This window comes from Pelecanus crispus, chromosome 11 (assembly GCF_030463565.1).
Source record: "Pelecanus crispus isolate bPelCri1 chromosome 11, bPelCri1.pri, whole genome shotgun sequence".
NCBI lineage: Eukaryota > Metazoa > Chordata > Aves > Pelecaniformes > Pelecanidae > Pelecanus > Pelecanus crispus.
The window spans coordinates 9,936,167-9,959,108 of record NC_134653.1 but is presented as its reverse complement, the minus strand read 5'-3'; the positions used below and the strand labels follow the sequence as shown (position 1 = coordinate 9,959,108).

The window sequence follows — 22,942 nt, the reverse complement described above, 5'->3', positions numbered from 1 at the left end:
GCTTAGAGATGTCACTGCTAGTAAGGAAGTGGGCGGACTTCACCTCCTCTTTGGTTTTGGAATTGTAGTACTCGGAAAATTTGTGTATTTGGCTTTTCCTGTATGAGGAGAAAAGAAAGAACTTAGTTTCTTCTTAATGTTTTGACATGCTTCTAAAACCTAGCTTCATTGTCAGTGCTGGGGAAGGCTTCATGTGGCACTCCAGTTCCTTAGTTTTGTAGAGAGCTTAATATAGAGAAATATTAGTTCCCATTTTACCTGCAACTTCTGGTGGACCCCAATTTCCCAATGGTAAATAGCGCTAAGTTAGAACCATTTCCTATTTATATTGTTTCATGTTATTTGTTAGCAGGGTGGCAAAATCTTCTAACTAAGACACTAAAATGAAGTTCCTTTCTTTTAATTTTGTATGTATATGCATCTATTTTGAAATTAGGTCTGTAATCAGTCTTCCCATGAACATATTAATGAAGCAGTAGAGACGAAAGTAAGGAAGATTTCATCCCTCAAACCAAGGACTTGTCATGTCTTACCATTACAATGAAGCCTTTGAAAATCCAGACTACCATTTCTCAGAGACGCTGGAAATTGATAGAAGGTGGGTTTATTTAATTCTGCTGTTGTGACTGTGCCATAAGGAATTAAATTCTCTATATGCAAGAGATACTTTTTCTCCAGAGTTTTAATTTGTGGAATTCTTTTAATCCCTCCTTTATGTTTGCATTCTCAGACACAAATTTTTAAAGCTGTTATCAGGAAGGCGGCATTCAAGAGAAATGGCATGTTTACTTTTTACATGTTAGATGAATTTATTGGTTAAATGTATTTTAGGATTTATGGCATAATGTTATGGATATTTTTTTTAGTCCCAGTAATTTTCACAATGTGCTATAACCTTGGATGTCCTCATTTTCCAAGCAGTTGTTCCTGTTTAGGTAGAGTCCAAGCTAACTTCAGGTGGAGGAAAGTTTTAGTCTTTCTAATTCAGTTGATGACCAAATTAGAATTATAATGTTGGAGTTCTAAATACAAAATACTTCTCAGTATCAGAGTTTGTTTTATAATGTACACAAATGTGATGATAATATGTAACAATTCATTAAGGATATCTATTGAGAGTTTTTGTGGCACTTAGTTTTTCTTTTTTGTTGCTCACACAGGAGGAATTCTCAGAAGAATCTGTTCTCTTCCCAAACCCCTTATGATTTTTCACTGCACGGTTCCTATGGAGAACACAGTGGAAGAGGACAGAATTACCCTCTGGCCATACCAATGGCCTCCATGAGACATGGGTCTGAACACAGCAAAGGTTTACCAAGAGATAACGTCCTAAGCAGAAGCCCGTATGGAAATGCCATGGGTATGTAATTTCTCATATGAACAGCTTATAGAAACACTGGAACAAATAATGGCTTACTCTGTCCTGAGGGAAGTCTTGCAGCTCTGGAAAGCTCAACTCTGTATATATTTGTATGTGGTGGCAATGGGGTTTGTTTGGGGTTTTTTTTGCTTTTTTTTTTTTTTCCCTGGAAGTAGTTCAGATGTTATATAAACAGATCTGTAACAAATCGGTAAATACTGACTTGTATGGACCATGTAAGTTGTTGAATACTAGGATGTACATTGGGGTGAGATACAGGAGTTCTGTTAATGGGATATAATCCTGTGTTGGCAGTAGAGCTGTATTTGGTCAATAGGGCTGATATTCTGTGTGTGTAAATAATCCATAGCAGTATACAACTTCCTGTATAATTCTGATTCCCTTCAACAGATAATCTTTCCTTTGAGCCTGAGCCAGAACTGGCATACAGCCCACCTTCTACCTTCCATCTGCTGGATCGCCCCTATACCCACAGAATTTCCAGTGTATCGGGAGGTAAGGCGTAAGGGTTGGCGTGCATCAGAATATTGAATGTCAGTCTCTCCCTCCATAAAATAATAAATATTTAAAAGCCTTCTGGTTCCGGTGTGAAGATCTTCACATAAAAAAAGAATCATAAAACATAAATTCTCTTCTACTATCCTACATCATTGTAGCTGTATTTTTCAATATCTTTCTGAAGGTGATGATCTTTGTTTCTTCAGCAATGAAAGATGTAATGCCTGCTGGTACCCTAAACTCCCTATAAGTGGGTCAATGTAAAACAAACTTAAACAGTAATCTGAAGAGACTCGTTGTAGAAGGAAATAAGGAGAGGACAGGATGCATTTTTGAGACTGTCTTTAGTGAATTGTTCACTATATTGTCTCCATGTAAATTCTAGACTATAATAGTAATTGGAGATTTATATTCGTTAAAATACAGGGGATCTGGAATAGTATAATCTGGGTCTAGCATAGTAGTTTATTGTTCATTTTCTGGGTAGGAACTGTTCTTCCCATATCTTGTAATTTTTCTGTTACAGTCAGTTCAGTTCCTGTCTGCTGCTTCTAGAATGTAAATAAGAGTTCTTTTCTGGAATTGTTACCTAGATGCATTGAAAGAATCATTGCTCTGTGTCCCCAAAGTGAGAGATTCTTGGGTTTTTTCCTCTTTTTCATCTTTAAGAACATAGTCTTTAAATTAAGATCTGATTTGGCAAAATCCTGTATTCATATTAAATAACAATGATTTTATTGGTACCTGGAAATGCCTCTCTCCACGAGTGACCACAGAAATAGGACATTTCCAAACATTAACTATTATGCATGACTTTTAATACCTGACAGGAAGGAGAGAGCGCATTTCTAACACAAACAACTAGAGGATAAATGTCTGGGTGCTGAAAGTTCAAGAAGTACCTCCACAAGAAAGCACAGATACTTATCTTTTTCTGATTCTTTTTAGTTGCTGCAAGGGAAGTTGGCTCAAAGTGGAAATGACACTAACATCAGGGGACCATTAGATCTAAATAGTAAATATGGTGAAGGAACCTGCAACATGTGCATTAACTAACAGGTGCATCAGTCAGCTGGGGCCTTCCACACTAGAGGGTCGAGCTCAAAAGGAGGATGTAACATTGCGCAGAGTGGCCATTAGCTTACTGGGAAGGCAAGGCAAGGAAAGCTGTGGCTAAATTAAGCTGCTTCATAGCTGGAAGGTGGATGCATTTAAGGACTATAGTCACTCGTGTTTGAATAATTGGATGAAAGAACGTTGAGAGAGCAGTTGCATTTTGGCCCCAGGAAAATGGGAGTCTGGTACATATAACTTACTCAGCATGATTGAGTGTGATTCTAAAACAGTCTCTCTGAAGTCAGTGGAAGGATTTTTAAATAAAGGACCTGTCTTCTAGGAAGAAAGTCTTGAATAATCAGTGTGCATTTATGAATGGGTTAGATGACAAACTTTTCCATGACAGCTGAAGACTGGGTTCAGTACCTCTTTTCCAGCATGTATCTGAAAAATTGCATACTGTCATCAAGCAAGACCAGGAAAGAAGTGAGTGGGGGAGTATGTATTTGCATGTAGGTAGCGAGATTGAAGGGTGTACTTTTAAGTTGTTTCTGTAAAAGTGAAATGTGAATTTCTTAAGTCAATTTGTCAGGAGCATCTGGGCTTACTAAACAGTGCATGTTATTTAGATAGCTTTATTCGGAGATGCAATAGAAGACCACCTGATGAGATCTTCATGACTTCTTCCAGCCTGTTTGCAACAGATCCAGCATGCCAAGAAGGTAGGAGTTTAGACAAGTGGTTCAATATTAAATAGCATCTTGCACAAGAACGGTGTTGTTGATACTATTCTTGGTTTATCACCAGAATTGCATGTACAGTCTTTCTGTGGTTATGGGAACAACTTGGGTTTGTGTTAACACCAGCGATTAATCTTTTATACTCTACTAGCACACTAAAATCCCATCATAAATGAAGCACAGTGCAGTGTGAATATGTGTTAAATTGTAGAAGGAAAAGCTAAAGTCTTTATTAGAATTTGTTTGATCGGCTAATGGATTTTCAGCCACTGTGTCTGGAATTAGCATCAAATTCCAACTGCATGAAAACAGCCTGACTGTCAAGCAATACAGTTCTGTCTGTTTCATAGGTAGTGCTAAGTTTGGGCACTAACATCAACTAAAACTATAGAACAAATACAACAAATGTTTAGCTTTCAAGTCAATATCATAGAAATCATAGAAATGTAACTATCAAACAGTGATCAAGCAATAGACCAGAATAATCTTGGAGTTTGTCAGTATTTTGTTTTCCTTTATATTGTAGGTCTTTGTATTAACATTAAACAAGTGTCAGACAAGTGATATTTATTTTTTTGACATTCAGTATTAGAGTACTGATGGAGCTGAGGATGTTCTGGGGAGTATTATTGTCAGAACTTGCCACACCTTGGTAGCAGTGAAAATGGGGAATGTTGTTATATCCATTTCAGATTTTGTATAAGAATTACTGTATTATTATCCCAAAATTTGGATTTTTCATGGGTTTTATGCAGAGGAAAAGTTAGTTGGAAATCTTGCAAGTATGTCCACCAGTGAAAGGATTAAAGCAATCCAGAAGATGCCAGAGACCATGAAAAAAAAGAGAGCGATCAGGTAAAAATAAAAGTTTATCTGTATAGTTTTATAAACACTATACTTTCAATGTCTAGCTATCAGGTATGGGTGTTTGCCATCTGCTCAACTTTGGTTTGTCACTTTGAAAGAACTGAAAGTACTTTTAATGCACGTTTTAAAAGTTAACATCTTGCAAGGGAAAATAATTTAAAGATAGTTCATTGTCCTTTCTCTGGATGAGAAGAATCTCTCATGTTAATATAAAAGAGAATATCAAGACCTTGAGATTTGATTATGAATGATGACTCGCAATTTCTTTTCAAAGGAAACTTGGATGTTGGCCATTGAAAATGGAGAAGAGACCATGTGGTCTCAACCATCCTTTTGTCTCCTCACAGAATATATTTAAATTTTGTTCCCAGAGTGAGTTAGTGAAGAGGTTAGAACATGCTGTCATAGCATGGGCAAGAGCCATGGTATCAGCTAATAGAAGAAGAACCAGCAGAACTTCTCCATGTTTTATTAACTCTGTTCACGTGCACATTTCACATGTGTGAAACTGTATTTGCAGCAGCTTCTTTGGCCTCTTGTTGTAATTACAACCCACACTGTAATGCTTGTCACTCCCTGCCCTGCTCTTCCACAGGAATAATGTTCTTAAAGAAATAACAAAAAAATCAAGGCGCCACGGTACTGAACTTTCCTGCTGTACACAGTGTCTGCAGGGAACAGTAGTGGTAAGTGTCAGAAACTTCTGTCAGTCACAACAGAGTAAACCACTTTAGCTGCAATGTTATCCCTGTCTCCAGAGGTCTCTAGTATCTTGCTTTATTTTACTTACCAAAGAACCAATTAATTGCTGCAGTGTTCATTAATAATGACTTGCATTATGGTAGCACTTAGGAACACCAGTTAAGCATCTTATGGTGCATGTAGTGGGGGGAATCTGTTCTTATCAAAATGGAACTGTAAAAAATGTGAGGCTTTATTATGTGGATTTGGGTCCTGTTTAAGACTGCTTGCTGAGATTCATCTCTTCCTCCTCTTTTGCACTTCAGTCATTTCGGCGATTTGGAAATAGCTTGGCAGGATATTTTCACCTACTGCAGTTATGGCACAAGACTCTGAAGATCATTGGTGCCAAGTTTGGAACAAGTGTTCTTTCTTACTTTATTTTCTTGAAGTGGCTGCTAACTTTCAACGTCTTCTCATTCCTCATAAACTTCAGTTTCATCACAATCCCTCAGTTTGTTGCAGCAGAACCAAATAACCTTTCATTCACTGGTCTGGAGCTGTTCACTGGAGCTGTAAGTATGTAAAAACAGATTTGTATTAGTACTGTGTGCAGCAGATCTACTTTAAAAACTCACGATGGAGTAAAAAAGTTAGTATTTCTTACTAAGAGGTTGAGTTAGAATTTTACATGACTAGAAATAGTATGTAGTACATATTTGAAAAAGAAGCTGCAGCAAACATTGACTCAGAGTGAGACGAATGGAACTCATTCTGATGCATTTGTCTCACTGCAAATGATTGCTGTGTTCAGCAATATTTCAAGACTTTCATCACTTTCTGAAAGAGACACAAGGGAAGCCAGGCCTTCCAGAGATAGCTACAATAGTCGTCAGCAAAACATTTTTCCCATGCTAATTTTCCTCTGAAAATACAGTGCAGATTTCCATATGTGATCCTGTGAATTTTGCTTATTTCCAAAGCTTTATTCTTCCAAGGAGCACGCTTTCTGTGGCAACTCACTGGGGCCTGGAAATAGGAGGATCTTTTCATTGGGTGAAGATCTTCACATTCAGGGAATAAAGTCCCAGGCTGTTTTTAAAGGAAGATTTTTGCACTGCTCTAACTTGACTAGTATTAATCAACTAAGTGATCTGAGAAGATGACTTACTGTTAAAGGATTTCTCTAGTTAATAAGCGAGACTCTGCTCTTACTAATGCTTAATTGAGATCTTTCTAAAAAGGAAAGGTGTCATCCTTTTCCCCCTAAAATTGCTTTTAAAGTGCTGTGTAATGCTGTTGAACTTTGCAAAGTACAGTCACCATTGCAGGAGTTCAGCTATAATGTAGTAACTGTAGTGTTGAATGTCACGAGCTTCCTTTCTGATTCCTTCATAGTTGATAACAATTTGTCAGTACAGAACCTTGTTTCTAAGAAAGAAGCAATTAAGCCTTTCCCTCATCGGGAATTTTCAGAAAAGACCAAATCCTGCAAAGGTGTTGAATGCTCATGACCATCCCACATGAATCTTAAGAAGGATACAAGTCATTTATGTCTCTAGAAGCTCTCAGAACTATGGAAGTTTTTAGCTGATAGAAGGAAAACAAAGGGCCTGGTATTTAGAAATTTAATCACACCTGTGATTTCACAGTAGGGAATGGGACAGCTCCCACTTCCACTAACTGGGCTTCAGATGATGATACTTCCCACCATATGCAGGTGATAGCAAACGTTCTGAATGATGTCCATATCTTTTCAGGGTTATTTTCAACAAACAGTACTCTACTATGGCTTTTACACCAATGCTACAATCAGTAAAATAGAGAATGGTCCATCTTACAATATGCAGCTGGCCTATATTTTCACTGTTGGAATGTATTTTGTCATCTGTTTTCTTATCTTGTTGTTCAGGTAAACTAACTCTATATTCTTATTTCACTTATATTAAGGTGGGGGGGGAATCCCACAAAAAAAACCCCACCCTGTAAATGATTGGCAGTAATAATTACCTGAGTATGTTTCTGTAAGTCCTTACTTCCAGGTCTAGGGTTTATATAGAAGTTTCTGCTCAAAAGACAGTCTCCAGAAATCAAACCTTTGTTAGACAAATGAAGAATAACTGTAAAATAGTAAGTGACATGCAGAGAATCCCAGTTCAAACCAATGAATATTATGATCCCCCTTTTGTAAGCTGTTGCTCCTAATATCCTCTGGTATTGATGTGGCCTTCCAGAGGTAAAGGTTGGCAGCAACAACTAGGAGAAGGAAATGCGAGAGCTGTTTCTTACATAAATGTTTATTTTCCATGTCTTACGTGAGATGCTCTGACATAGGTCCAGTAGCCTTGGGACGGGATAGAAAAACTAACAAATCTCCCTTCTTGCCCTGCTGTACAGACTTGATATATTTCCCCATTACATATATCACAAATTTAATTTTCATTGCAGCATAGCAAAATCCTTCTGTAGGAACTTCATTAACCCTCAGAAATACTCTGGAAATGCTAGCAAACTTCTCTGCACTTGGGACTTCAATATAACTAATGAAAAAGCTGTGAAGCTGAAACAAAAGAATCTCAGCACACAAATAAAGGTACAAAACACAGCAGGTACAAAAAGGTAGAAAGGTACAAAACTAGCATGCATGAGTGACTCTGCCAAAGACTTATTTGTGCATACAAATTTGTGTATGCACATACAAGTCTCCAGCAGAGTGACTCAAGCATGCTAACCCTGTTCCTAATAGATTTAAGTCTTCCTGATTGTTAAGTTTCATTTGGTTTGAACTCCTGGAGTTGCCTTATCTACTTGTTTTTCTTTTATCTTTAAGCTACATATAAATATTTGTATGTGTCTGTTCTACTGAATAAATCTCTGTGACTATTAAATATTTGCCAAACAGAATATATCTTCTGGTTTTTTTCTTCCTGCTATTTAACCATTTTGTAAACAAAAGGCAGGCTTGTAATATCTGTGAAATACAGTGTAACTGTCAAGAGATAGGACTTTTTGGATAGGAACACAAAGTTGTCCAGTAAATTTTCCCAGGGTATTGGGATACTCTGTCCATCTTCTGGAGAAATAATCTTTCATTCAGTCTCTCAAGTAGTTACTTGAAACAAGTTTTGGTTTATGCTGTTGACTAAGGAATTCTTCACTAGGAATTGTTTCCTTGCAGGAAGACCTCATTGAAGTAAACAGAGAAGTTCTAAATTTTTCTGTAACAGAGAGAGTTGTTCATATTGTTATTCATCTTGTTTCTTGGATTGCTTGCCTGGGAACAGCAGTAGCTGCTTGTGCTGGTGTTTACTTCCTCTCCACTAATAACCTAAAGGTAAGGACAGATTTTGCAGTCTGGTTTTGGAGATGTGTTTTTCCAGATGGGTATCTTGCACTGAGTGCAAGCAGGGGTCTGTTCACTACTAGGACCATGGGGAAGCATAGCTGTTGTTTCTGCCAGTGCAAATACAAATTCTGCCATACCTAAAAAGCTGGTTTGCAAAGACTGGCACCAGTGGGGACTATGGCAAGAGCGTAGGACCTGAGGGATTTGAGCAAATCTCCCTCCTCACCCCAGCAGTTGCTTGCCTGGGCTCATGGCTAGGTTAGGGATAGTGCAGCTGGTGACCTTGAAAGAAACAGCAAGAAGAAACCTCAGCAAGGCCTGCCTCTCCTTTGCCTAGGAGCTGCTTTTAAACTGGGGCTTCCACCCTTGGTCCCACGTAACACAGGGGAACGGGAGAGGGTTGCTGTGCTGCTGGACATGGGCCCATAGAGCATGATAGTCTCTAACCTGAGAACATACAGGCAAGTGTGCCAAGTGTCTTCTCTGTGGACACCACTTGAGGCAGCATTTCGATTAAGGCTCTAAGTTGAGGTTGTTTGGTTGGTTTTTTGTTTTTCCTCTCTAAGCTGTTTGTGAAAGAGCATAAAAATGACCTGGAGAGCCAAGCTGCCATGTTGGTGCTACCTATTGTTGTATCTCTCCTCAACACATTCGTCCCGTTCTTCTACTCATGGCTTGGACACCTGGAGAGATTTCAGACTCCTGGATACCAGATATATGTCACTATTACAAGGTAGCTGTTGTTACCACCTCTTAGTGCTTTTTGCCTGAGGTTGTCTGACTCTTCTTTTAGACAGCAAGCTGTGTCTGGGTGGTGTGCTGGGCAGTAGGGAGCTATGGAGGAGAATTCATCTTCTCCAAAGGCTTCCGTACACTCTTCCTTCCATGTTTTGTTTGTCTTCTGTGAGCCTTCTGGAATGTTACATCTCTGCATGAGGATGGCCTGTGGTTTCCTTCTCAATTAGGCACACTGTGACACTGCGTACGTTTTGTTTGTAGCTTCCCTAGATGGCCCTTGGGCTGTTGGTCCCCCAGGAAAGGAAGGGGAGAGAGGAGTGAGAGGAGGTCTTACTTCACTACAGATGCATGGAATTAACAGCATGTAACTGCTGGTGCCCCTCAGGCCTTCCCCTGCCCCATGGAGCCTGCACACCCAACCTGCCTGTTTGGCAGAGGCTTGTGCCAAGGTTGTCATGCCCAGCTCCCCTTCTGCCAGGACAATAGAACAATGCTGTACCTGAGCGCCAAGGAGAGCTCCTGTTAGTCCTGGCACTGTGCAGTGCTATTGTTGTTATAAAAGGAGGTAATAACATGTAGCCAACTGTCATCCTGCCATCATTCCCTCCAGTGAGCTTATGGACCAGCTGTCAGTGCAGTTACTGTTACTTTTTCTTTTTAGAAATATCATCCTGAAGATATCAATTGTTGGAATACTGTGCTACTACTGGCTTAATATTGTGGCTGCATCAGAGTTACAGGTAAAGTTTCAAAAGTAAAAATCTTTGACTTGCAATGCCAGGTTAGGAACCACTTTGATAAACAGCTTGCTCCAGCAAAGAGAACTACATGTGGTGTCTTGGAAAGATGAATTTGCCAGCCCAACATTTTTTTTTTTTTATTAGCATCTCTAGAGAAATGAACTGTAGGAAAAAATGAATTGCCCAACTCAGGTCTTGACTGGTTTGCTGCATTGTTCAATGAGAGGTCAACTATGATCAGTCAGGGTGTTAGCAAAACTTTGATCTGTAACCCAAGTTTCAGATGCCAGGCTTTTGGGAACAATGTTAGAATTGCATGATTTTTGACTTTCTGGATATGCATTTTTATTTTTTATCTTCTACTTCTTAAAGTGCTGGGAAACTCTGGTTGGCCAAGATATCTATCGTCTTGTTCTAGTTGACTTCATATTTTGTTTGCTTGGCTCTTTCTTTGGAGAGTTTTTACGAAGGTGAGTACTACTTTTCTAATCTTGTTTTTATTCATTAACTGAAGACACCAAAGACATGGTCTTTTTTTCCAATGTGAGAAAAGGGGAAGTCTAACAGAAGCATGGCTGTGGCACCACTGAAGCTTCCTTGGTTGTCTCTACCAGGCATAGTCTCTGGGTACATGCCTTGTGTATATTGCAGCTCCTTCTTAGGAGGAGGTCAGAGTGTGTACTGTTCTACTCTCCCAGTGTGTCCCTTTTTCCTCTGGAGATGGAAACACAGGCAGGGAGGAAGGCATACTGTACTCGTGTAGATCTCCTGAATGGGGTGACAGAGGACCAAGTGTCTCGAGCAGAAAAACCTTGCTTTTCTGCACATGCACAGGCACACAGCTGGCTTTCCTTGGTTTGTCCCCCTGTATTTTTTTTTCTTCTTAGTTATGTCACTCTACAGAGTGCACACAAGTTTAAAGTCTTATTTTAATCAGCCTTACTAAGGATGTTATATGACTCTGAAGTGTAGAGTTCTGCAGCATGGTAAGTGAGAAAGTATTTTTAACTGAACATGAATACAGCTAAGCATGTAAGCAAGAAGTCACTTAATTCTGACATCTGCTGTGTGTACCTTCCTATTGCCAAACATCATCTATAGAATCACAGAACTGTTTAGGTTGGAAAAGACCTTTAAGATCATCCAGTCCAACCATTAACCTAACACTACCAAGTCCACCACTGAACCAATTAAGGGTAGAGTAACAATTAATTTCATGTTTCCTCATAAGACTTGTTCTCCAGACCCTTCACCAGCTTTGTTGCCCTTCCCTGGACACGTTCCAGCACCTCAGTGTCCTTCTTGTACTGAGGGGCCCAAAACTGGACACAGTATTCCAGGTGCAGCTTCACCAGTGCCTGCTCGATTGCTTCATGATCACTTCTCTGCTCCTGCTGGCCACACTGTTCCTGATACAAGCCAGGATGCTGTTGACCTTCTTGGCCACCTGGGCACACTGCTGGCTCATGTTCAACAGGCTGTTGACCAATACTTCCAGGTCCTTTTCAGCCAGGCAGCTTTTCAGCCACTCTTCCCCAAGCCTGTAGCGTTGCATGGGGTTGTTGTGCCCAAAGTGCAGGACCGGGCACTTTGCCTTGTTGAACCTCATACAGTTGGCCTTGGCCCATCGATCCAGCCTGTCCAGGTCCCTCTGCAGGGCTACCCTACCCTCCAGCAGATCGACACTCCCACCCAGTTTGGTGTCATCTGCAAACTTACTGAGGGTGCACTCAATCCCCTCATCCAGATCATCGATAAAGATATTAAACAAGGCTGGCCCCAAAACTGAGCCCTGGGGAACACCACTTGTGACTGGTTGCCAACTGGATTTAACTCCATTCACCACAACTCTCTGGGCTCGGCCATCCAGCCATTTTTTTACGCAGCGAAGAGTACACGTGCCTAAGCCATGAGCTGCCAGCTTCTCTAGGAGCATGCTGTGGGAGACAGTGTCAAAGGTTTTACTAAAGTCCAGGTAGATGACATCCACAGCCTTTTCTTCATCCACCAGGCGGGTCACCAGGTCATAGAAGGAGATCAGGTTGGTCAAGCAGGACCTGCCTTTCATGAACCCGTGCTGGCTGGGCCCAATCCCCTGGTTGACCTGCACATGTCTGTTGAGCATATTCAAGATGAGCCTCTGCATAATCTTCCCCGGCACCAAGGTCAGGCTGACAAGCCTGTAGTTCTCCGGATCCTCCTTCCGGCCCTTCTTGTAGATGGGCGTCACATTGGCAAGCCTCCAGTCATCAGGGACCTCCCCTGTTAACCAGGACTGCTGATAGATGGTGGAGAGTGGCTTGGCAAACTCCTCCACCGGCTCCCTCAGTACTCTTGGGTGGATCCCATCTGGCCCCATGGACTTGTGAGTGTGCAGATAGCATAGCAGATCATTAACGGCTTCCTCCTGGATTATGGGGGGTTTGTTCTGTTCTCCGTCCCTGTCTTCCAGCTCAGGGGGCTGAATAGCCTGGAGATAAGTGGTCTGGCTATTAAAGACTGAGGCAAAGAAGGCATTAAGTACCTCAGCCTCTTCCTCATCCTTGGTGGCAATGCTCCCCCCACGCCCGCATCCAATAAAGCATGGAGATTCTCCTTGGCTCTCTTTTTGTTGTTAATGTATTTGTAGAAACATTTTTTGTTATCTCTTACAACAGTGGCCAGATTGAGTTCTAGCTGGGCTTTTGGCTTTCTAATTTCTTCTCTGCATGACCTAATAAGATCCCTGTACTCTTCTTGAGTTGCCTGCCCCTTCTTCCAAAGGCGGTAAACTCTCGTTTTTTTCCTGAGTCCCATGACTTAAGTCATAAGTCCCTTAAGGTAGTAGAGTATTTAAGTGCATGCCAGCTCTACAGAGCATTTACGGTTCCTGGCCATGCTTGTGTAGGAGATCCATTGTTTTCCCTTTGCACATGATGTGAAAAAGACTGGTTTACAAGGCAGGGCTTTGTTAACATTTTGTTAAATCAACACAAAACAATATTGAGAAGTCCTTGAAGACTTTGCCTCCACAGCTTTTGCCAGTGTACTTTAATCCTCTTTCTATTCTTGTTCTGTTCAGATAGGAAATCACCTCCCAGCAAAAGGTCACAGTACCAAAACTGCAGTGTCAGCTGTGATGAATGCCCTCCACTAAGCTGTGCAAAAGCACCAGACTTACAGTCATGAAAAAGTACAATTACTTGTATTTATTAATATGTATTCAGAGTAACACCCTGCAAGCCCAGCCCTGAAACAGTATTGATGATGCAACTGATCAGGTGGTACCAAGACCTGTATTCAAGGAGGGATGGGACAGTTATCAAAATCTGTACTGTTCTTGCTACAACAAGCAGAAGCTGAATCTTCCCAGCTCACAAAAAATGAGGTGATAAAAAGGGATTGTTGGCCCTCAGTAGGAATCCTCTGGGTACTTGCTTACCTGTGTGTGTCTCAGCTGCTTGCAACCTCAGTTAGTTTAAAGTAGAATATACTTCAAGATATATTAAGAGTATGAGTCTGCAAGGTTTGGGTTTTTTTATTGAGCCTGAAATTTTTCAAGACTCAGGAACTGAAAAGCTGTTACAGTTTTGAACTGAGGCCATTTCAACTGTTTAATCATAAGCATACTTTTCTGCTAAGGTTACTAATCCTTTTTTTTTCCTTTCCTCTTTTGAGTTGCACAAAAAATATCCTAGGTCTTATTTCTCCCCTACTATGCGTTATAGGAATTTGCTTTTGCCAGATTCTGTTTCATTTTTGATGTGCTGTCTAATCAACAAGCTGTGGCTGCTTTGCGTGACGTGTGGTTAATGCAGCCCCTGAATAATTTGTCATTGATGCTTGTATTCAGCAGGTCATTTGTAGAGATTTATACAAAGGGGTTTATTATTTAGCAAATGCTATTGTGCTGTGTTGGTGTTTTTCCCCCAGAATTATTGGAACTACAGTCTGTGTGAGCCAGGGGCTGCCAGAATTTGATATCGGACGAAATGTTTTAGATTTGATCTATGCACAGACTTTGACCTGGTAAGTGGTGCATTTACAGCCAAAACTTCATTTGCACTTAGAAATACTTTCTTATTTGGGCATTTCTGGGTGCTTCACATCATGGGGGAAAGAACAGGATAAATGCCTGAGAGAGATGACAAATATTAAGTACTTCTGTAAGGATTGTGACTTCCCAGTTCTCTTTATAACTATGCAGGTAATAACAATAACTTTAGTCAGTAGTTTAACCTGTGGCCACCTGGTCTGGGAGAAACCCATAAAAGGAACATCCTAGAGTTTTGTTTACTTCCCCACTGGAATGGTGTTCCTGTTGAAATAGTCTCAGTATTAAACCCTGGAAAAGATGCCTTATTTGTAAGAATGAGTATGTTACTCCAATTACAAGAGAGTTTTGCAGACGTGTACACAGATATGTATGTTTGAAGCTGCATATTGTTAAAGGTTGACTTGCTGTTACAGGATCAATGTTAATATAATTACATTAACTGTATTTGAAGTTAGTGTGATATTTTCTGCTTTCAGTGCACTGAGAGCTATGTGATGAATAGTGAAGATGTAACTTTTCTGTCATAAATCCTTTCTTGCAGGATAGGTATCCTCTTCTCACCTCTGCTGCCTGGTATCCAGATGATATCATTTTCTATAGTATTTTACGTGAAAAAGGTAACAAGCTTTACATGTATTCATCATAAACTTACACCATTTGAAATCTGGGCAGGATTTATTGCATTAAAGTACTGGTTTTGTCTGGAAGCTGTGGGGTTTTTCATTTAGGGGAGCAGTTTGGTTGATTGGGTTTGGGGGGGGCTTTAAAGGAACACAATTTATATGCACACTCTTGAGTTACAAACCTGTGAAACATGAGAGGGGGAAAAGTGTGGAAGGGTTAAAAGAGGGGTTAGGAGCACAGTTAGAGAGGGGAGAGAATAAAGTAGTAAAATTAAAGGCTGTGGAGTTAACGGTGTACAGTGTGTATGTCAATATAGACACTAAGCCTGTAGCTGTGACTTTGACTTTCTGCTTACTCCCCAGCCATGCCCCCCTCCAAGTTATCTAAGTGTAAGCAGGGTGATTCAGCTAAAGACCATGGTGGAAATGTCTTCTTTTCAGAATTCTTTGTCTCGGTAGTATGAGTAGATGATAGATTGTTGGGTCATGGAACAGTTCATAGTGTTGAAAGTAGAACAACAACAAAGCTATAGCTAGAAAGATTGATTCAAACTTCCATGAACGGTGGGTTTGCGTATGCTACATAAGCAAACTCGTCCCAACAGTCCCGAAGAACCCATCAGAACCTCATTTTGCCTCACAGAATTCTATGATTCTACAACTATATGCTTGAAGTTTTCTAAAACTACAGTGTATCTATCAAATTCATATAAAAAGTTCTTGGAAACTTTTGATAGATGCTATTCGAACAATTGCCACCAGCAATTTCAGTGGGATTGACTTAAACAAAGTTGAAGTGGCAGGTAACACCATTCCAAGAGCCAATGCACCTTCATCTCTTTAAAGATCAGTTTGATGATGAATTGCCAGCCCCCTCGCAAAGTCTGGAGAACTGCTCAAATGACAACATCCTTCATGTTCCTGCTGTTTTTCCCTTCCTTCCTTGGAGTCCTGTCTGTCATTGGAGTCACTGTCTGGAGGTATGGAAGATCACTGGCATTCGAGCCTCATATGTTATGCTGTGTGACCTGATACCAGGCAGAAGAATCTGCATTTTTCTATCAAAAAAGCTGTATTAATTGCTAATGGAAGGTTTCAGATGTTCTTGAGATGTTCTGTATTCTGAAAGCAAGACATGCTGAGTGAGTTTGCAAGAATGTGGTCCATGCAGTAACTTGTTCCATAAGAAAGTGGGAGGAGAAACAAAGTTACCTTGAAGTTTTGGGCTCCCATTTAAATGTCACAGCAAATTTTGGGTTTCCCTCCTCCTTAAAAGTTTTTGTGATCTAGTCCTAGTTTCTGGACTTATGTTATAGGCTATACTGGGTCTGCAGTGGAGAAATACCTGGAAAAAACTCAACTGAGGTCAACTCTGGATTATTTACAAACTTCAAAGGCTCTTTTTGGAGGGAGTGCTGACCTCTGAAATAATGCATCTTGTTTGTTACCAGTATATTAAAGCTGCTTTGTTTATGTGCATGTTACTCTGGTCACAGTAATGAGGGCAGCATGGATAGCCCTTTTCTTTTTCTTGGCAATTCTCAGCCACATGGTTTCCACATTTAGTAAGACAGGTGGCTGCACATGAAACCAGGTGGGATGAAGTATTTCAGAGCAAACATTTCCAGATGGTAAGTGGGAATTTCGCACTGTCTGGAGTGGTTCAATTTCAAAGCAAACAACATTTTCCTATTTCAATCTACCTGAAAATGTTAATTCTTGCTAGGGGCTGCCTTAGTTCACCACATCCTGTTGTTACTGGAAATCTGTAGCGACTCATGTCCTCGAAGGCAAAGTGAAGTAATGGTTCCCTTAAGCACCTGTGGTGAAACTTTGAAAATCCAGATTTTTCAATTTTCTGTAGCTTGCGCTACGGCAATTGACTTGTTACATTTAGGTTGAGATTGTGTTTATAGGGCTTGGTGCCAATCCATTGCAGCGAGGTCTCTTATCTCTCACTGCGTAGTCTGCAGTGGGCATTTTAATGGTTGGAGAGTGACCCAAGTTTAAAAATCAAACATAGATCATGGAAGTTCCCTGAGGGTCCAAAGGCAGCAGAGGGCTATAGCAAACTAACGAGCATCTTGATGTACAAAATCACAATATTAACTAAATCACTAGTTAATACATGAAGCTTTAAGTAGCTGTTTTCTCACACTTTCAGGTTAAAACCTTCAGAAGAATGTGGTCCTTTCAGAGGTTTGTCTTCTATGTATGCTGCAGTCTCTGAGTGGGTAGAAATACTGGAAAATTACACTGCCTCAAAATGGGTAGTGTGGATCTACGATAACTTAATTACAAGTGAACTTTTCTTTTTCATTCTCTCCATTCTTGTCTTGTAAGTACCTGCTAATGAAAAGCACTGGAAAATAACCTGAAATGGGAAATAACTGGCTATGACATAACCATTCTTAATTAAAGAAAAAATTGCAAAGTGCATTTTAAAGCATCAGAAGTGGTTAATATATTGGAAATTCATGTATTTGAAGTACATGAAGAAGTTATAAGATCTGTTCCTTTTGTGTTAGGATGCCAAAGCTCTTTACAAACTTGTCGTGGTTTAACCCCAGCCAGCAGCTAAGCACCATGCAAGCTGCTCGCTCACTCCCCCTACCCCGATGGGATGGGGGAGAGAATCAGAGGAGTAAGAGTGGGAAAACTCCTGGGTTGAGATAAGAACAGTTTAAAAATTGAAATAAAGTAAAATAGTAATGATAATAATAACAATATAATAATGATAATAATAATAATATACAAAACAAGTGATGCACAAAGCAATTGCTCACCACCCACTGACTGATGCCCAGCCAGTCCCGGAGCAGCGATCGCTGCCCCCTGGCCAACTCCCCCCAGTTATGTACTGAGCATGACGTCACATGGTATGGAATAGCCCTTTGGGCAGTTTGGGTCAGCTGGCCTGGCTGTGCCCCCTCCCAGCTTCTTGTGCACCTGGCAGAGCATGGGAAGCTGAAAAGTCCTTGACTAGCATGAGCAGTACTTAGCAACAACTAAAACATCAGTGTGTTATCAACTTTATCCTCATACTAAATCCAAAACACAGCACTATGCCAGCTACTAGGAAGAAAATTAACTCTATCCCAGCCAAAAGCAGGACAAAACCAGCTTCATGCTAACCCTAGGATACACTGCTTTTAATTGAATGTTTCTAGTCTACTGCTGCCTAGGGTCCAGATCTTACTACCATCGGCACACTTAGCTTTAAGAACATCAGCAAAAGGGAACGTGCTGCATACAGTTGGCAGGGTAAATTGCCCCCCAGAGGTGAGTAAATAGTAGGGAAAGAGCAAGCTTTCACAAGCACAGGGGATACAGGCCAGATGTATACTAGGACCCTGAGTGACATAAAAAGCAGAAGTTTGGCAGATGGTTGCTTTGTCTTTTCTGATCATTTCTCATCAGTGGAGTCATTAGCGGAGTTGATACCATGTAAAGAATAGCTGAGCTACCATAGGGACACTGCGGTGGAAGGGCGTGTTAGTGAGCAAGCCACATGTTAAAGTGAGCACACCATATGGGAAAATGCTAATAAGTTGGTTGCAGTCTTCTTCCAGCTAATCTCAGGTAAATTCACATACTGTCCCCTTGGCTGAAGTAACTTATTTTGGCAAAACCAGTATGTGCGTATTAAGCTATGTGCCCACCGGTAGAGTTTGATGTTGTAGCTGTGCTGCTTGATATTTCTAGCATGGGTCATACACACCGAAGAGCCCAAACCTGTTCTCATGAAACAAGATCCCACTCATTCTAGTGGGACCAGGGCTGGGCCTGGAAGCAGTGTGTTCAGTGTTGTGATTTAAGGTCCAGGCATGTGTCTAAGCAAATGACACAAAGTTGGATAAGAGCACTAGGTTCTTATTTGTTATCTGAAATGTACCTTGTATTGCTGAGTGACTTTAATTGTACTTCTCGTCTTGAATACAAGCCCATAAATCTTTGGGTCTTTTCCAAGAGAATGTCTTAAGCAATTTCATGTGTTTGCCATTCCTTGTGTAATTGTATACATATATTTTTTTATGTATGTGTGTGTATGTGTATCTTTTAAGGGATAGAATAAACAAGATAACTTTCTGTTTAGGCAATGACTAGGAGGAAATACTCATGTGTAAGAGTGCTCATATGTTGGACTTTTTTTTTGTTGTTCAGAAGTATTACTTATCTTTACTGGCAAATAGTAGAAGGAAGAACGACCGTGACCAAACTCTTACATAAGCAAATTATTAATGTAAGTTTGACTTCCAGCTTTGTCTTCTTTTTTTAAATTTGGCTTCCTTGTTTATTGTCTCATCCTGCTATTGTGGAGCTGTAATCTGCTTGTCCTGTGACAATGCATGGAATTGCAGGGAAACTTAACTCGCAAATAGAATTGTTGCAAAATAGTTTCATCTTCAAGCTGTGCTGCTGCAGCTCCCTCTGTAGACAGATTATTTTAGAATAAAGGGAATTTTTAATTATTATTCTCGTCAATGGTTACTGATAGGACTCGAGCCTCTCAAGAATGATTAGTCCGTTCCAGCTAATGATCAAATATGTCTTGACCGTAGGAAGGAAGAGATAAAAAGTTTTTACTTGAAAAACTATGGGCACTGCAAAGGGCAAAACAAAACCCATCTGCGCCAGGAGGACAAGGCCAGCAGGTCAGTTTGATAGTTCAGATACTACTGTCTCAATTACGTGCTTGGTACGATTTCATGGGGTTCCTCTAGCCTTGCAAGTAGGCTGCCGTTTTGGGATACATCTGTGTTTAAAACTTCATGCAAGTTGATTGATTACTAGTTAACTCCAGACAGCAAAAGGATACCATGGAAGTTGCCTAACTATTTGTTCCAGACTGGAATTTAACCTGGGAAGGATATAAAAAACGTACTTACCCTCACTAGACATTATTTATGATTATGAAATTGCAAGGAAACATTCTTAATCTAGCTGTGCAGTGTTCAACCACACTTGAACCTTGCCTGGACTAAGGAGGAGGCTGCCTTCCTCCCCTGACTCTGGATTTCCTTAAGGGTTTGTGGTTTGTGCGCCCCTGCCTAATCTTTTCAGCTGAGGTAAAACTGAGTGCTTTGACCATTATCATTTTAAATCCAATAAAACATCTAGATAGACATCTAATGTCTTAAACTTGAATTTATTTTTCAAGTCAGTCCTGCCTGCTGAACCATCAAATTAGTGTTAAAATGTGCCCATATAGGTGCTATGCAGTGTTTTTAATTGGGTTGAGTGAAAACTCCTTGACCTACATACTGGTGATGAAAAAGGGTTTGTTAGGTTCCCCTCCCTCCCCCAAAAAATCAAATCCCCCTGTATGACTGGCCATCATTAATGTGATAATATTAATAAATATAAATAAATATTGATAGTCATTTATATTGCTATATAGATACATATGTGATAATATAAATAAATATTGACTGTAAAGAGGGGAGCTTAAAGTGAATGGACATTTTCTGTGTGCTGGGGATTTTCAAACACTGGACTACCCTGTGGCGATGTCCAGGGTCACAGCTGGGACTCCTGAGGGGCAGGTTTGATAACCTACAAAATGTGGATATTCTTGTAGTTGTTAAGGTCAGATGTCAAAAGGAGATGCCAGAGTAATCTCCTTGTGGATCTAGTAGAAGAGCCATCTCCCTAAAACAAGGGTAATAGCCTTGGGTGTGAGTAGCGCTGACCATAGAGTCATGATTGGAAGCCACAACATAGGACTGCTAATGCCAAATATTCTGTCTTTCAGAGAAGCTCTTCCTCATACCGCCCATCCAGGCAACCTGCCCAGCAAGTGCTAGGCTACCCAGGAAGGTCATTTGACAGAAATCAAAATGCATCCCACAACGAGGTGAGGTGGTCAGAAGAAGGAAGTCTCCGCTAGATTTCCCTATATAGAACCTGGGGTATGATACAGACAATGAGCATATGTTGAACAAAGAGGACATCCTGTATGTATACAAATAATTTTGAAGATTGATTTGAACAGGTACAAAAATCAGAATAGCTGTTGGAATAGTCATACTCACAGACCTGCTTAAGATCTGGAGAGTATGGGTTTGTTATGTGTAACTGGTATCTTTTTAAACACAAGATAACGGGCACGTCGACCTAAATCTACTTGTGAATTTTGTTTTCAGTATCCATATTCTGCTGGGATCTTGAGGGCCACCAGCTTCCCACTAGGTAAGCAACAAATGCTAAACACAGAAAGCAGCTTCTAGAAGCTCAGCTCAGTAAAAATATTTAATACAGTACAGACACAGCATATAACACCTTGATGTAAGAGACGCAGAATTTTAGCATCTTGTATAAGGAGAAAACAAAAAGATTGGGTGTCGAGGTAAATGTTTCTATAGGCCGTGCTTATTGGTAGCTTGTTGCAATGTTGGTGGTGACTTCTGCAGACTGATCACAAGCTTCTGTACACCAGAGTGTTTAATTTCTGTAGGTAAATGAGCCATTTTGTTTTACCAGAGCAGCCACAGGCAAAAATATTACATCACATTAGAGGTACACTTCACATCTTGGTGTGAATCTCAGAAGAGGTTGTTAATGATGTAGAGTCCCTAGGACATTGCATGTCTGGAATAAAAAAAGCTATGGAAAGTTGCTTGGTAGCTTGAACTGTTCCTGGTTTACAGAAACATGTAACTTCATTCCCAATGTTTGACAGATGAGACACTTATAGCACAGGGCTTTTTAATGGGGGCGGTTATTATACCGACACCAGCACAGTTAACCTTCCTTCCTTTGTGAAAAACAGACTCGGAGGCATCCCAGCCCAGCAGCAGGCCAGGCATGTCCGAGGCAGTGGCGCTCGCTCTGCGTGCGAGAGCAGCAGCTCAGTGGGAAGACGAAGATGACGACAAAGACTTTTGACCGTGAGCCGGCAGAATCAATAGCGAATGTTAAGTCATTGGCTTACGTTCTGCAGAAAGCAATACTCATTGGCACTAAGGCCTGAAAAGAACCATTCAAACATTTTTTTTTAACCCCTAAATGGAAGAAAAAAATAGAACAGATTGCAAAATGCGTCCCGACTGCCGTTTATTATTATGATAGGGAATATCCTGCGTGTTTAGTTTGGTTTTGAAGTAGTGATATGCTGGTGATCATCAGCCTTCCCCTAGGACTGGCCATTACCTCAGAACAGTAAGGGTCCCTCCACAGCTGGTCACTCATTGTTGACTAAATATAAGGAAACTTGTGCCTAATTGTAAATAAAAGCTTTGATCTAAAAGTATTTTTATATCGGTTATATTGTTCAAACTGTTTTTATCTGATCTAAACCAAAAGTGAAGTATTAGTCAAACAAAAATAGAAGGAAATTAAAGTGCAGTTGTTTGTAATGACTGAGACATTGTAAAGGCTGCAAAGTAACTTGTGTGAACCAGGTTAAGCTTCTATTCCATTTTCACATTTCTGAGCCATTTTTATGGTTTATTACAGTCACTCAAAACCAGCTTTGATGTCAAAGGTTATCAGAACTCTTTTTATAAGAGTGACTACTTATCAAAATTCTCATCTGTGTAAAACCACTGCTTGTAAACAAAAAGTTTGAAATAACTTTTTGCAGTAAAGGATAGATTGGAAGTAATACAATTGAGTTTTTTTTTTAATCATATGTGACTCTGAGACATTAGATGCAGCTTCTTTTTATTCAGAGCCACGACTTTGCCATGGTGATAATTTTTTGTAGCCCATTTTCTACTACTGCCTGATTTATTCCTCCCTTGTTGCTTTGGTCATAAAAATGCCTTAGGAAAGAGGCACATCTTTTCCTCACGCTCATAATTTAGGTTAAAGACAACCCAAAACCAGCCACCAAAGGTACAGAAGGAAGGACAAAGTTTATACACAATGCAAGATCAGAGATTCAATTTTATTATGTTTTTCTGCATGTATGGCTGTGGAACATTGAATATGGGCCTAGCGTTTGCATGGAGAACGGTGACTCAGCAGTGCCAGCAACTCAAGCAGTAACAAAAAGAATGGACCTTTGGAGCAAGGGCCACTTGCCATGAAGGGTCACTTGCTCTTCACTGGCCGCTCGGGGAGCGCCTGTAGAACACAGCAGTGAAGGCAGAGGCTACAGCACTGATGAGAGGGCTGGACACGGGGCAGAAACTGGTTGAGGGCATAATGCACACATGCTATAGAATGTGGCCCAGAAGATGGAGATTGTTGGTTCTGCAGTGTGGGGTGGATGACTGGCACAAACTGCAGA

General features: G+C 40.5%; 1 protein-coding gene across 1 annotated transcript; it reads left to right on the top strand.

Moving 5' to 3' along the window:
* Window positions 1-524: 524 nt before the first annotated feature.
* On the top strand, window positions 525-21,594 carry TMC5 (transmembrane channel like 5). The gene is made up of 22 exons (XM_009486253.2): window positions 525-598; window positions 1,161-1,360; window positions 1,772-1,876; window positions 3,565-3,657; window positions 4,431-4,530; window positions 5,138-5,228; window positions 5,550-5,798; window positions 6,984-7,135; window positions 7,672-7,816; window positions 8,402-8,557; window positions 9,136-9,302; window positions 9,969-10,047; window positions 10,420-10,517; window positions 13,960-14,055; window positions 14,625-14,700; window positions 15,553-15,686; window positions 16,871-17,044; window positions 18,871-18,949; window positions 19,269-19,361; window positions 20,462-20,563; window positions 20,853-20,898; window positions 21,479-21,594. The coding sequence occupies exons 1-22, from the start codon at window positions 525-527 to the stop codon at window positions 21,592-21,594; spliced, it is 2,625 nt and encodes an 874-aa protein (XP_009484528.2).
* The last annotated feature ends 1,348 nt before the right edge of the window (window positions 21,595-22,942 follow it).

Bases quoted from the DNA above. Each gene is read 5' to 3' on its own strand.
- TMC5 (XM_009486253.2), top strand. From the start codon at position 525: ATGTCTTACCATTACAATGAAGCCTTTGAAAATCCAGACTACCATTTC. The intron at 5,229-5,549 runs GTAAGTGTCAGA...TTTGCACTTCAG, and splicing joins GTCTGCAGGGAACAGTAGTG to TCATTTCGGCGATTTGGAAA. The intron at 20,899-21,478 runs GTAAGCAACAAA...TGTGAAAAACAG, and splicing joins GGCCACCAGCTTCCCACTAG to ACTCGGAGGCATCCCAGCCC.